The 16,602-nt window shown below is 37.1% G+C and overlaps 1 protein-coding gene across 1 annotated transcript in view; it reads left to right on the top strand.

Annotated features, from left to right (window-relative positions):
• DIPK1A (divergent protein kinase domain 1A) overlaps window positions 1–16,602 on the top strand; it is an 89,098-nt gene that overhangs the window by 49,736 nt on the left and 22,760 nt on the right. Inside the window, exon 2 of the mRNA XM_081144985.1 lies at window positions 12,796–12,930. Coding sequence (XP_081001111.1) covers window positions 12,796–12,930 — 135 coding nt within the window. The remainder of the gene's footprint in view (window positions 1–12,795; window positions 12,931–16,602) is intronic.

Genomic DNA, 16,602 nt, shown 5'->3' with positions numbered 1-16,602 from the left:
CTTGGGCTGCAGTAAATAACTGCCAATGTGGTAAGCACCTCTCTGTCCACAATGTCAGCAAAAACATTTTCACTTAGAGTCTCAGTTCAGTGCATTTGCTTTATGTCAGCTCCTTTTCTTCTTTACAGAAGAAGAAAATAGCTGTGATCAAAATAGCTGTCATTTGCCTCTGAAGCATTTTTTATAGGTGTTGTTTTGTTTTTAGCTTTCTTTGGAATTTAAAAGAGAAATGGGAAGACAATTTTAGATTAACACCTGTCTGAGAAAGTCCAAAATTAGAGATGGCCATCTGGTTTGCATGATTCATGATATTTTCAAACTAGGATATTACCATTCCAAATAGATTCTTAGGCTATTGTAAAATCATAATTTATTTTAAAACTGCTACACTGATCAACATTTTACTCTTAAACTGGAAAGAGGATAGTTAGATTGGTGATGTTTACTGTAATGAGGAATGCTTCTGTAACCTCTCTAACCTCTCTGTTCTCTAAGAGACTGATATGGGCAGTGTAAGGCTATATTTCTCATTCCTGGAAACCCACATAACCTGAAGCCTAGATTCCTCTGTGCTTCTGATTATTCTAGGTCAGGCCTAAAGTAATCAACCACTGCAGCTCTTAAGATATCTAAATTTGATGGAGGTCATCCTTGTGTTAGGGGTACTTTAAAATTTGACGAGCCTCCTGCATCCTGTAATCACTTTGAAATAAATCTCCTAAATACATCCATGAAATTCTGCATTTTAGAAATTCTGAGGTTGCCCTGGCAGGGTAGCTTGGTTGGTGAGAGCGTCATCCCGATACTCCAAGGTTGCGGTTTGATCCCCAGTCAGGGTACGTGCAGGAATCAACCAATGATGCTTAAGTAAGTGGGACAACAAATCAATGTTTCTCCCTCTCTCCCTCTTCCTTCCTCTCTCTCTAAAATCAATAAGTTAAAAAAAACCTTTTTAAAGAAAGAAATTCTGAGGTTATTGTTCATCCGCGCTATTCGGTTTTCCACGGGTCTAGGTATACTAGGACTTTTGCCAAATCTAGTGCTAAAGATGCAAAGAATATATAAAAAGCCAAGGCCACTGCCAAAGAAATGAAACTAAAGCTGTAATTGCCTATAGAATTGGATGCTGGGGAAGGTAAAAAAAGAAGCGCATTGGAAAAACCAATGAATGTTCATTGTTACAAGCATTTTGGAAAGCAGTGTAACAGTGTAAACCTTTTAAAACCATATAGCCTTTGACCTAGAAATTTCGCTTACTAAAATCCCTCCTGAAGAAGTAGTCAAAAGCTCAGGCAAATATTTATATATTGAATGCAATAGGCAGTAGAGTAGAGCAAGTACAGGCTCTGAGGCCAGGTTGCCTCAATTCAAATCCTGGTCCTTCTGCTTCTTGTTAGTGTAGCCTTGCTTAATTCCTGTAGGCTTATCAGTTTCTCCATCTGTAAAATGAAGAAGAGCTCCCTACTCATAGAGTTCTTGTACAGAGAGCGCAGTAGCCCCCTCCAGGATCTGTTAGCCACCACAGCAGTGCCCGAAACTCAGTGACATACAAGGAGCATTTATTTCTTACTCATCCATCTACAGGTCAGCTGGGAATCAGCTTTTTTAGGGTAGGCTTGGCTCCAGGCCATGGGTTTGGTTCAGGTGGGCTATAGTGTCACTTACTCTTCTGGGACCTGCTCTTCCCCAAGCAGGGTCTGAAGTACAAGAAATCCAGTTGTATACTTTTCTTTGCATCACACTATTAACAAACATTGACCAAACAAGTCACATGACTAAGCCCAACAACAGTGAGGCAGGGAGAGTGGGGTAGGGGGAGGGAATGAATATTTGTAATCCAAGGTTCAGCATATTTTTGGCTTTGCTGGCCATCTGGTCTCTGTTGCAGGCACTCAGCTCTGCCATTATAGCATGAAAGCAACTTTAGACAATACATCAGCGAATGGGGTGGCTGTGTTCCAATAAAACTATTTACAAAACCACGTGGCAGTCTGGATTTGGCTCATGGGCTTTAGTTTTCCAACCCTGACCAATTTACTACATCAGATCGTAGATCATAGATTCTTTATGAAGGTTAAGTAAATTAATATGTAGAAAGTGCTTAAAATGGTTGGTACCAAGTAGCACTAATAAATATTGGCTCTCATTAATAGTATTGTTAGTATTATTGTAGCACAATATTGGAAACGATAAAAATGTCCAACGATAGAGATAGGGTTAAATAAATTGTGCCACACCCATAATGTTAAATGTTATACATCCATTTAAATATGTTTTTCAAATATCAAGACTATTTATTAGCTTAGGAACATGTTTATAGTATCTTAAGTGAAAAAAGAGATAAATGATACTTATTATATGATCCCAATTATTTTCCTTAAAAGATAATGTGTTTTCCATATTTACACTAATAGAAAACAACTAGAAAAAATATACCACACTGCATCATTTTTTTACGTAACTTTTTTGTCTTGTTTTTTATTGAGATATAATTGCTATATAACATTTTACTAGTTTTAGATGTATGACATGGTTTGATATATGTATATATTGTGAAATGATTACCACAGTAAGTTTAATTAACATCCATCACACACATATTTATAAATTTTTTTTCTTGTGATGAGGACTTTTAAGACCTACTCTCTTAACAACTTTCAAATATACCAGATAGTATTGTTAGCTGCGCTGTACATTATATTGTTGGACTTATTTATCTTATAAAATTACATAATACTCTATTGTCCATTTTTTTCTACACTGAACATGTACTGTTTTCTGGCATTAAAGCACTTTGATGAGAAAAAAATAAAATTGAGATTCACTGACTCTGATGTAGTTACCATTTTACACGTCACTTATGTTTTAATTGCTTAACGAATTAAGAGTTTACCTTCAGAAATGGCTGATTCGATGGACACATCCCAACCTGTTGCATTCTTTTTTTTCTTCTTTAATTTCAGAGAGAGGAAGGGAGAGGGAGAGAGAAATAGAAACATCAGTGATGAGAGAGAATCATCGAACAGCTGCCTCCTGCACGCCCCTCCTGGGGATGGAGCCCACAGTCCGGGCATGTGCCCCTGACTCCCAGTGGAACCGTGATTGCCTGGTTCATGGGTCCACGTTCAACCCCTGGGCCATGAGCCACACCAGCCGGGCCACCAACCTGTTGTGTTCTTAAAGTTGCTCTGGGGCCCCTGGAAGTCCACGGCAGGACACCAACTGATGGAGTAGAATCTCCTCCCTGACTCTCAGGCCATAGGAACAGTCGCTCCTTTGGGATCACATTTCCTGAGCAACCACAGCGTTTTCAGTGACACAAAGGCAGAGTGTTGTTACACAGAGGTGAATAGCCTCCCCCACCCCTTCTCTAGCCACCCCAGTATTTGAACCTACACATCCGTTTTTCCTGTGTATGAGAAGGAGGTTAGGTTTCAATATTTAACTGCCACTGTGTCTAGAAGTCACCCGAATGAAGGGAAAGAAGCTTTGGAACTCAGCAGCCTCCTCCATTAACCTCACAGAATATTAATTAAAATTAATTTCTTTTTAAAGTGTCTTTACAATGATCAAGTTTAATCTAAATTATAATCAGTTAGCCTCTGGATACTCCAGGATTCAAAACTGTGTTGAAAATTATGTAATGTTAATTAGGTTGTACCACCTTATAAGTAGCTATTTCAAATATATTTGCCCTAAAATATGCTTTAGAAGCCAAAGGTTAAAGGGACTATGCTTTTTAATCTAAGTTTAGGTAAAAACGTAGCTTAACTTTATTTCTGGTAAGTGAATTGTTAGTGAATTTAAGTGCCAACTAGGATTCCCGTGTAAGATTTGCATGTGGCTATTGTATGTTTTAGCAAGTTTTAGACGTGGCATGGTGCCTCTGGCCGACTAAAAGGAGAAACTGGACACTCGACTTGCCCCTTTCTGGGTGCCAGAATCTAAACTGAAATAAGATGATGTGACTCTGATTCAGAAACATATCTGTAACCACATCCCAAGCAGCTGTTTAACTCGAGACTTTGAGTGTAGAAGCTAAAGATTTGTTGATAGTGACTGAGCCCATGATGGAATGAGAGCTACATTCAGTCAACTTTAAACATAAATAGATACAACTACACATACTATTAATTAATTTTAATTGCAATTTCCGGTTCTTCCCCACTAAGGAAGAAGGAAGAACCCTTCGTCAGAATGACCAAGAAGATTGTCTCTGTTTGGCTGGGACCTCCTCAGTGCTTCTCTCCACACCCCTAGACCCTGCTTTGCTGACCCTATCCTAGAGTGTAGCTAGTCTCCAAAGATGACCCCTCCGTGAACCACGCCTCCTGGTACGCACACCCTACGGAGTGCCCCCCGCATTCAATCTGATGTGGCCCCCTGTAACCACAGGAGTGTGGCAGAAATGCTGCAGCCCCACCGTGGTCAGTGGGAAGCCAGCAATGGGGTAAGAGGCCCGGCTTCCCTGAGCACCGGTCTCTGAAGAAGTTTGGCCCCATGAAGCAGTTCCAGGCATCGCAGCCGAGGGACTGGGCATGTGAATGAAGAAGCCATCTGCAGGTCCCACCCAGTCTGTGCTTCATCACATGACTCCAGCCCTAGCCACAAATGCATGAAAAACTTGAGATAACTGATGAGCTGAGTCCAGCCAACCCTCAGAACCATGAAAGACATAAATTATTGTTGTAAGCCACTAACTTTGGGGATAGTTTGTTATACAGCAAGAAAACTGGAACACTTAGCTTTCTTAACCCCTGTCCTTGTGCACTGGGTTGTTGAAGAGCCCGATGACAGAGTTCTTATCATTTGCTGCCACAAATGCTAATGTTCCTCCTAAGTAGAGTGCTAATAGAGGCTGCACCTGCCTCCCATATGCTCTGTAAAATGCCAGCTGTCTACTTGTTCATTAGAAGCCTTCTGCGTACCTTCTCTTTTAATCCTGGGGTAGCTTTGATGTTTTCTGGGCCTTGCAGCACTCTGAAACATGTGCCTGGACTGTGTTCCCTAAAGCAGCAGCGAAGTGAGGACTACAGACTTCAGCTTTTGGTGGGAAAAGTCATTTCCTCATTGGCTAAGAAATAAAGTTGCACACATACCCCCAGGGAATTCTATGACATTTCCCATGTAATGCCTTTAGACTTCCTCCTGGCACACCTGACTTAGGGCCAAAACCGTTTAATCGTTCTAGGCCTCATATCACCTCAGCGTATGGTTGAACTGTATGTTCTTACTGTCTCTTTTTGAGACTTTCTGAGTCCATAATTTCTAGGAGCAGTGGATAAAGTATATGAGACATACAGAATGTCTCTCATGGAGTCAGGCATAGATTGTGGCTCTTTATTATGGGATTTTTTTTTTCTGACAGAAGTTGAAGAAAAGGGTATACATTTTAAAATTTATATATTGATTGTGTACAAAATGAAGTAAATTGCTTAATAAAAAATTGGGCAGGGGCCCTGGCCAGTTTGGCTTGGTGGTTAGAGTGTTGGCCTGAGACTGAAGGGTCCCAGGCTCGATTCCGGCCTGGTTGCAGGCTCAATCCCCAGCCCTGGTTGGGGTGTGTGCAGGAGGCAACCGATTGATGTGTCTCTCACGTTGATGTTTCTCTCTCTCTCCCTTCCACTCTCTCTGAAAAGCAATGGAAAAAATATCCCTGAGTGAGGATTAAAAAAAAAAAAAATCAGACAGTGGAGTATTCCATAGCAAAGAAAATGAACAAACTATGGCTATATGCATCAGTGTGGATGAATCTCTTAGTTTAATGCTGAAAAATGCTAGTCAGTAAAATATATGCTGTATGCTTCTATTCTGTAAAGTTCAAGAGCAGTAGACATCAGATATTTTAGACAGACATGATCAGTGATTAATCTACTTTGAAAAGCGCATAAATGATTGTCATAGAAGTTTCAAGCATGTTAAAATTAACCCTTTATTGGCAAAGGGTACATGGGGGTCAGTGAAGGCACTAGAAAAATTTTATTTCTTAACCCAAGTACTAGTTACATGGTTATTTGCTTTCTAATTATAATTTAAGTTATATATTTTAAATAATTCTATATGAATGACATTTTATAGTAAAAAAAAAGTCTTTAAACAGCAACCAGGAGACTTCTAGATCCTAGAGATATATTTTAAATAGATATGCAAAGCATCTATATACAAAGGTCATTTTTTCCCCATTAAAAAAGTAGTACATATTCATTATAGAAAATCTATGTAATAGAGAAGAAAAGTAGAAATCACCCATAATCCCACCAGTATACCATGAGCATTTTTGCATACTTTGACACTACTGTTGAAACTAGCCACAGGCTTAAGGATGACCCGATACAACTAATTCCCCAAGTGCTCTTGCATTTTTGATGCTGCCAATCTCTAAGCATAAGAAATCTGAACCAGGATTCAGAGAAAATGTGAAAATTATCTGCTCTTCATTGGAATTTTAATTCTAGAGTTTCAATAAAATCAAAACAGAGAATATGCTCGTACAAATAAAACCTTTAGAATTTAGATCAGAGAACAGCTAGGATTCTTCCGGTAAATGTGAAAATTCACCTGTTAGAAAGATGAAGAATGCTAAAACTCTGACCAGGAGACCAATAATGCCCTTTGGAATTTCTCTCTAAAGTCTTGTGATAAAAAAGTGTTTTCATGTTCAAGACAAACTAGGGAGTGTGTACAATTTTATAACCTTTATTTTCATTTTTTTTTAACATATAAACTTAAAGTTTTCCTTGCTAGCTTGGAATGGCATTAAAGCTCTTTTTCTATGTTTCTTTGATTATCACAAGTGGTTTTTGATGTTTGTGGAAATTATCAGTAGGCTAGTTTAAATTTGGTACATTTAGATATTCTTCTTAATAGCCCTCCAACTAGCAGTGAAGCATTCTTTAGGGAAGCTGGATCCACTTCAAATAAAATTTATCAGCATGTGTTGTGATATACAGTAAATATTTACCTTATTAAATGGTTTCCTCATATTTTTTTATAGCTAGCATCGTTTTCAAAATTATTATTGCTGTAAATATCTAGAATTTATTTAAAGAAAGGGTAAAGTTATATTTGGGGATATGTGTCAATAATTGTAACTTCAGTTGTGTGTGTTTTTTAATTTTTGGGTTTTTTTAATATGTCTTTATTGATTTCAGAGAGAGGAAAGGAAAGGGGGAGAGAGAGAGAGAAACATCAATGATGAGAGAGTCATTGATCGAGCCCGCAACCCGGGCATGTGCCCTGACTGGGAATCGAACCCCGATCGCCTGGATCCTAGGTCGATGCTCAACCGCTGAGCCACGCCCGGCCGGGCATAACTCTAGTTTTTGCAGCCGGACTACTTTTAAATATACTGTAAAACTCATCTAGCTGCAATGTTGTCAATATAACAATAAGAAATAACTGCTAATTTAAAAATTTGAATAAAATGGACAAACATGTCTCTCAGCTTTTTCTATGAAATGATGAAATGATTTTATGTTTAGCAAGTAATAACTTTATCAGTTGTGTTTCCTGAGTTTTTAAGTCCACTAAATATGTTAAATTATTTGTGGGTAAAAGTAGAAATATGATGGATATTTTTCTTCCATACTTAACATTAAGAACATCCATGTAGGGAATATTTAGGGGTAAAATAAATGGGACTTTGTGTTTTATATGTTTATGAAAGATATTGAATATGAAGTAGATAAGTAATAGCCTTAAATGGCTAAAATTTGATGTGTTGTCTCTTTATGCGTATTTTTTAAACTTGTAATGTAAGTAAAACAAGTGTTACTGTTCTTTAGAGTGGAATTGGTAAAGAAAGTTTGTTTCATCATTTATATCTTTTCCATCTCCAGTGATTTTTTAAATTTATAATAAGATATTGCTACACATTTACTCGTTATAAAGAACTGCTTCTAACTGTTATTTCCAGACAGATGTTATATTTTTATAATTAGCAGTACTTTATGCTTTAAAGACTAATTTAAAATAAAATGATAGTGTCATATAAGTTTGATTCTTTCAACCCATAATTTTTTTCATTTTATCACGTAACCATAATACAAGGCTTCTCAACCTTAGCACTAATGACATTTGGGCCAGATAATTCTTTATTGTTGTTGGAGGTGAGGTGGCTTTTCTGTTCATTGTGGGATGTTTAGCAGCTTCTCTGCCCTGTACCTACAAGATTCCAGTAGCACTCCCCAGTTGTGAAACAAACATTATCTCCAGCCATTGCCAGGAGTTCCCCAGGAGACAAAATTGACTCCAGTTGAGAATCACTGCCGCAGTATATTTACTAAAATTCTTAGCATGCTTTTCAGGATCCTAATTTGGAATAAAGCAGTGCACCATTAGTAGCTAACACAAAATCAGCAGAATAGGAATGCTGCTAGGCAGTATTTTGGGTAGTTCAATAGTTGAACATAAATAAAAAGGTCAGAAACAATAACTGCATTTCTTAATCAAAGACCAAACTGTCTAGGTAATTGGTACAGAACAGACCACTGGAAACATTTTAGTGAGTGCCACACAGGGCAGTAAAATTAGTTAATAGCTACATACGTCATTTATGGATGTTTTTCTTCAATCAATGAACTAGCAGGATCTGTAGACATTAGAGGACACCTGAAGGTCCTTGTTACACCAAAATCCCCGTTATTTTCCATGGCATGCTGGAATAAAATTATGTTTCACTCCTTTTGTCATTATGTCTACAACAGGTGAGGCCCAGTGCCCTGCTGGGAACGTCATTAATCTAACTTCCTCTCCAAAATTTTTGGCATTCTGTATCATGACGAGCACTCAGCGGGCAAGCCAGTTCACAGGATGTTTTCCAGTTTAAACATGCCAGAGTAAATAAAAGTGTAGCTATTTGAGTTTTATAGAAAAGCAAAATGATTTCAGTTTATTAAATTAGATACGCAGGAGAGAGAAATGTAAGTCTTAGCTTCAAAATCTATTAAGCTTCCTATGCATTAGAAAGAATTTTATGGTAGTTTTATTGAACATTTGTACAGAAACCGAAATAAAAATTATTGATGGAGAATCTAAAGCGCATTGGACATCACTAAACTTTTTTAGGTGGGTGTCTAGAAGAAGGTAAGATAGGATCAAATCTTGAACACTGAGTGAGAACCCTGCTCACCAGTAGGGTCTGTGTTGTTTTTCCTTTACTCAGTGACTTATTCCTGCTGTGGAGCAAGGCATGAGGAGGAAAAAATAAATAGTGTCATGTTTTCCCTGGTTGTTTTACTAAATGAATTGAAATTAATCTTGTTTTAAAACCCTGTCTCAAAAAAATTCTGTAAAATATTAACTTAATATAAGATTGGACTTCTAAAAGTAAAATTATGCCATTCTATGGTCCTTCAAATTACACTTTTAACTATTTAAAGGGTACTTGTGCCCAGCCTGTGTGGCTTAGTTGGAGGTCACTAGCTCGATTCCTTGTCAGGGCACATGCCTGGGTTGCAGGCTCAATCCCCAGTAGGGGGCGTGCAGGAGGCAGCCATTGATGTCTCTCACCGATGTTCTTATCTCTCTCTCCCTCTCGCTTCTTCTCTCTGAAATCAATTAAAATATATATATTTTTACAATAAAAATAAAGGACTCTTGTATGGTAGATTTGTTATGTGTTTGTTCCTAACTGGAGATGCGCTGAAAGTGCCCAAGGCAGTACCTGGCACCTAGTAGACAGTCAGTAGATAGTTGCTGAATGAACGTGTGCGAAGGTGGTGTCCTGGTGTGGCAGTGTGTTTTATTGTGCAATATAAAGATTTTTAAATCAGTAGAGAAAAACATACAAAAGAAGGCATGAACCCATCACCCAGCTTGATCAATTATCAACTCATGGCCAATTTGTTTCAACCATACTACCCATACTTTTCCCTTCCCATATTATTTTGAAGCAAATTCCAGATATATCAATTCTTTGATAAATATTTCAATATCTATCTCTGAAGTATCAGGCCTCTTTTCTTTCAACATTACCACAGACCCTTGTCATACCTGAATATTAAAATGATCCCTTAGTATCATCAAGTATCCTATCAGTTTTCAAATATTTATCTCATAAATGTCATTTCCCCCACATATTTTCATTTGAATCAGGACTAAAAAAGATATACATATTGTGATTATTTGTTTTATTTCTTAAATATTTTTTAATCTTTAGTTCTTCCCATCCTCCCTTGATTTTCCACCTTATAATTTATTTCTTGAAGAAACTGGGTTGTGTGTTGCAGCGTTTCCCACAGCCTGGAGTTTGCTGATTGTATCCTAATAGTGTCACTTACTTAAGTTTCACTTATGTTCCTCTGTCTCCTGAATGTCCTGTAAACTGGTAGTTGGAGCTAAAGGCTCGATCAGATTCAGATTCAGTTTTCTTCTTGGCAAGTTCAAAAAAGAAGGTGGTGACCAAGTCATAATGACAGCATTATTGGCTTTTTGCTTAGTGCCTTGCATGTTAATTTAGCTAACATTTGTTGAGTATTTTTTTATGTGCCTAGGAATGTACTTATGTTCTATAGGTATGTCATTTAGTCATATTTAAGACTCACAATACTATTATGTATCCATTTCTATCTGATGACCAGACCTCTAATTAGGGCCAAATAATCTTAAGTGTCTTCAAAACAAACCCCTTGGTATATGCCCCCTATTGTCCTTTATGTGATGTTAAGTTGGAATTTTCTGAATTTTCTTTTTACTGGATTCATTTAGAGTATACAAAAATACCTTGCATTAAAAGACATTTTTAAATATTTTAATAAAAGTAAAATAATAAAGCTTAAAGACCTATTTTTTAACTGTGAATTTGTTGTACTTGAGCTTTTTGGTAATGGGATTCACCATCTGTTAACCTGACAAAGACTGATATCTAAACCATAAATAGGGCCAACTGAATTCAGTATTTCCTGAGTCTCTTTTTCCTTTGCACTCATTGTCTTCTGCAGGTGCACTTTTATGTCTCTTTCATCTCTTTCTGCTTTCATTGTATGCTCACAGTACTCACAGTATCCTACTGTTGCCCAGTGTGAGAAACTGGCTTGTGATTTTAAAAGCAAAACTAGCTTTTTGTTGTTTGTTAACATATCTTTAATTTATTCTGCTCAGTTCCCCCCATAGTCCTAAATTTTAATGTATAAAACCAGACCATTGGAACTCCAGACCAAAAAAGAAATGTCAAATTATCTTGACCAACTGCCAATAGAAGATTAAACTGTTTGATATGTGATTTGTTGACCCCAAGAAGGAATGTACCTGCCAAAAAGGACTCCTGTGGTTAACAGGGCCCAAATTTATAACTGGAGTCTAACAGCCATTGTTTGTAGAAGCCTCTCACTGCACACTGTGTATCAGGGAAGTGCCTCAGACTGAGCTGCCAGTCTCTTGTACTGAGTTTCTGCTGCCTGAGCTGTACCTTATAAAGAAGTTTCTGGAATTATATTTCAACCAACAGCAGACAGCTGCTCCATCCAGTTGGAGCTGCACATTTGTAGCCTCCTTTGCATCTTTTTTTTTTTTTTTTAAATATGTCTTTATTGACTTCAGAGAGAGGAAGGGAGAGGGAGAGAGAGAGAGATAGAAACATCAATGATGAGAGAGTCATTGATCAGCTGCAGGCCGCAACCCGGGCATGTGCCCTGACCAGGAATCGAACCCTTATCGCCTGGATCCCAGGTCGACGCTCAACCGCGGAGCTATGCCCGGCTGGGCTCCTTTGCATCTTTGCTGACCAATCAGAGCAGCTCAATAACAACCAATCAAAACTCGAGATTCCAAACAACCAGAACACTACTATTTGAACCAATCAAATAGCAAATTTGGGTTTCTCATTTGCATAAAAATGGACCAATCTAGAACTAGGGCAAGCACATTCTCTATATAAGCCAGCCTCCCCTTTGTGGTAGAGGGGAACTTTGGATTTCCACTGGTAGCTGTGTTTCCCTGGTTTGCAAACTGTTCACCAGAATAAAGTTTCTCCTTTTACTGAACCCCAGACAGGGACACCTATTAGCATTAGAGTGGCGGCTGCAGTCTTTTATTGACAGGTTGATGGAGGAAAGGTAGCAGCCGGCCCAAGTTGCAATTAGATACCAGAGCACTGGGAGCAAAACAATGCAAAGATGATCCTATTGTGCAGCTTTACAAGCCGACATACAAGAAGTAATGTGTTCTTTATCTGTCCTAACTTTTCTTCTCCATTCATTTCTCCTTTAAAAGTTGTAATATTCTCAACTTTCCGGAATATCTATTAGGTGAAGCATTTGGCTGGTTGAATAGAAGGAACATAAGGCTTTAGTGAATACAGTAGGGAAATAGTTTAAATAGTTACACGACTGTGAGGCATTGGACAACTAACCAAATTCTTATTTCTTAAAAACAATTATTTTTATCATGATTATCCATAAATAACTGTAAGATTCTTATTTGAAACAGTCTTCTGTAAGTTTGTAGTAAATAGGAATTGTGTCTCTCTTTACCTGACCTTACAGGGTGCCCAGGATAGCATGGTGCACGTGCTTGTGCTTAATAAGTAGCTTTCAATACTGGTGGTATTTGAAAGGTTATACATTTTAAAGGGTATTTTGTTCCTCTTTTCGTTGGCAGGACCAAGGAGCTTCCTTTTCTAAGACCAGTACTGTTTGAACTCAGTGAAAGTACACTTTGTTCTAAGAGAATTGCCATATGAAAGCCTAGAGTATATAGTGAGTTCTTCCAAGAAGTGGGGAAAAAAATCACGTTTTAGGACAGTGAATGCTGACTTGGTGCTGAATGAATGATTGTTATGTGCTCTTTTACTCACAGGCTCGCTTCTCATATGTGCGGATGAAATATCTCTTCTTTTCCTGGTTGGTGGTTTTTGTTGGAAGCTGGATTATATATGTGCAATACTCCACCTATACAGAACTATGCAGAGGAAAGGACTGTAAGAAAATAATAGTAAGTATTTTTTATTTCCTGGTATATGGAAAAACCTAGATTGATAGGTTATATTAATAACATTATATTTGCTACTAATATATTTAATAATATTTTCCAAACGTAAAAGTTAATTCGACCTTAGAGTTTTGCTGAACTTCTTAGCATTTTGATATGACAAAGTTAGTAGGACAATTCCCCACCTAGGAAAATCTAATATTCAGAAGTCCAAATATATAACACAGACTAGTGTGAGAGCATCCTCATTACAAACAGGGTATTTTACTTTTCAAATATACTTGAAGTTTGGTTTACTCTAATCAGATGGGGTTTTTATAATGCTTACAGTTTGAAAGTGATATGTACAGGCAATTTTTCCAGAACACATCTTTCAAATAAATGGAGTCATTCTTGAATACAAGAAATTTATCTATAAAGCATATAAGTTTATTTATTATTTAATTTCTATCCTAATGTTTGGCTATATCTCAGGAAGATCGCTCTATCTGTCTAAGATTTCTAGTAGTAATTATTGGTACCATAGCACTTATATTTTAAATGTTTGAGGATAAGTAAATTTAATTCCTTATTTTATGGTAATATATTCTGATGTAAATAAAACATTTACCTGAGAATTATATTTTTGCTAATAATGATTTTTGGGGTTCCAATTATTATAACTTATTAAGGGTTATATAATTATTGAGTGGTTACTCTTAACCCAGGCCAGTGGTGCTAAGTGTGTGCATATAGCAGGAGACAAGACATCCTGACCTTACAAACTTATAGGAGGGAAGAAAATGAGTAATAACAGTCAGGTAAGATAAGCATTACAATAGGAAATGTTATAAGAACATAAGACAGGGAGATCTGAGCTTTCCAAAATTGTAAAAAAATAAAACTCAGTTTTACTCTAGGTACTCTATCAGTCAGGATTTAAAAAAAAAAAAAAAATTCCTCAGGAGTATTACAGCCTCTTAACTAGACAAGGGAGGAATTACTAATATAAGAAGTATAAGAAGCAGGGGAGGCCCTGGCCAGGTAGCTCAGTAGTTAGCACTTCATCCCAGTACACCACAGTTGTGGGTTCCATCCTTGGTCAGGGTACATACAAGAGTCAACTGGTGAATACATAAGTTGGTGGGATAAAAGGTCAATGTTTCTCTCTCTCTCTCCCCCCTCCCCTTACCTGTCTCTCTCTCAAATTAATAAATAAAATTTTTAAAAAGCAGAGGACTTCATTAACAAAGGAGTGTCCCAAATCAAGGTTCAATCTTATGTCCATTCCAACTGGTCAGTCTAGATCCTTGAGGAATTTTAAGATAGGAGGAACCTCTGGGGTCAAACCATGTAAAGTAACATAAAACTATGAAAGACCCCCACCCCACGCCCATTTTACAAATAAAGAAATGCCACTCAGAGGGAGAAGAATTTGCCTGTGATGGTGGAGCCAGAATTTGATCCTAATTCTGTCTCTATATAGCTCATACTCTTTCTGCTACCCCATGTCAGAAAAGGCTGACAAAGAAAGTTAAAGTTTGATAAAGCTAACAAAAAACCGTACGAAACTCACTTTCAATGAAGAAGAAAGAAGCAAAAGTTATATTATCAACTATAATAACATATAAATAACCAATACTATTTGAAATGTTTATTTCCCTTCTTTAGGCCACCTTTCTCAAACTAGGTGCCTGGGGGGCACATTAAAAGATATTTCATGGATAGAAGGTTTCCATCAGGTATATTTGAAAAAAGAGAGTTAAACAAAGGTAAATAGCGGACTTCATTAAGGACTTCTCAAGATCTTTAATATATTAATGTGCACTGTGCATGTCCAGAAAAAGCAAATACTAATATGTGTTGTGCATCTTGATTAGGGAAAAAGTCTATCCCCACCACAACCCTCCCAGGAAGACCTATTAACATCACATGGTGATGTTAGAACTACTGTCCTAACAAATTAAGCGAAAATGAAATAGCTATGTTTTTATCTTACATAAATACAATAACCTTTAAAAATGTAAGGTATATGTTGGTACATGTTGTTATGAGTGAATTATAGTTGAAGTACCTCATTTTTTTCCTTTAATTTTATTTTAATAGGTAAGAAATAGAAGTAAAATATAATTCTAGCATAATAATGTTTATCTTACTAAAAGTTGAAAATGAAAAATTATTCCTTTTCTCTAAGGCTGGTTAAAAAAAAAAGAGTAGTCTCTCTGCATTTGGGAATTATGTTTTTAAAACTTACCAAAACTGGTAGTACTAAGATCAGTAGTACTAAGACAATACTAATACTGCTTAGGAATTGTCTGATTAGAACTAAAAAAAGCAAGCAGAAAAAATATTTTTATTTTATTTTTTATTTTATTTTATTTTTTTGTTGCTTGAGTCATAGTCTTTTATTTTTTAAATTTTTTAAATTTTATTTTATTTTTTATTTATTTGTGTGTGTATTTATTTTTGTTTAAAATGTTACAGATGTCCCTTTTTCTCCCCAATGACCCATTCCACCCCTTCCCATCTTCCTCCCCAGTCCCTCTCCACACCATTGTCCATGTCCTTGGGTTGTGCATATACACATATAAATTCTTTGGTTACTCTCTCTCCCTACACCCACCCGCCCTCCTCCATCCCTCTGAGATTTGTCAGTCTGGTCCATGCTTCCATGTCATTGAATCTATTCTGATCATCAGTTTATTAAGTTCTTTAGATTCCACATATAAGCGAGATCATGTGATGTTTGTCTTTCTCTGCTTGACTTATTTCGCTTCGCATAATACTCTCGAGGTCCATCCATACTGTCCCAAAAAGTACGAGGTCCTTCTTCTTTATAGCTACGTAGTATCCCATGGTGTAAATGTGCCACAGCTTTTTTATCCACTCATCTACTGATGGGCACTTGGGCTGTTTCCACATCTTAGCTAGTGTAAATTGCGCTGCTATGAACATCGGGGTACATATATTCTTTCTGATTAATGTTTCAGGATTCTTAGGATACATTCCTAGGAGTGGAATCACTGGGTCAAAAGGCAGCTCCATTTTTAATTTTTTGAGGAACCTCCATACTGTTTTCCATAGTGGCTGCCCCAGTCTGCATTCCCACCAGCAGTGTACCCGGGTTCCCCTTTCTCCGCACCCTCGCCAGCGCATGTCGTTTGTAGATTTGTTGATGGAGCCATTCTGACAGGTGTGAAGTGATACCTCACTGTGGTTTTAATTTGCATCTCTCTGATGATTAGCAATGTTGAGCCCGAAAAAATATTTTTAAAGTCTAAATGAAAGCTTTTTTAAAACCACATATAAGTGGACCTGTGCAATTTAAATTCATGTTGTTCAAGGATCACCTATAGAGTAGTTCCCACCTTTTGGCTATTGTAAATAATGCTGCTATGAACATTGGTGTGCAAGTACATGTTTGAGTTCCTGCTTTCAGTTCGTTTGGGTGTATACCTAGAAGAGGAATTGCTGAATCATACGGTAATTCTATATTTAACTTTTCGAGGAACTGCCATATTGTCTTCCTAATTCTCTTAAATATGTTTCAATTCTCTATTGAAATTTTATATTGTTTTATTTATTTTCTCTACCTTTTTTCAAGTTTACTTGAACATGAATGTAGTTATTTTAAAATACTTTTTGGATGACTCCATTATCTGGATCATCTGTGGATCTGTTTCTGTTGTCCATATT

The sequence above is a fragment of the Miniopterus schreibersii genome (assembly GCF_964146895.1).
Source record: "Miniopterus schreibersii genome assembly, chromosome: 8".
In the NCBI taxonomy this organism is placed as follows: Eukaryota; Metazoa; Chordata; class Mammalia; order Chiroptera; family Miniopteridae; genus Miniopterus; species Miniopterus schreibersii.
Note: the sequence above shows the minus strand (reverse complement) of the source record. Positions and strands in the feature narration are given on the sequence as shown.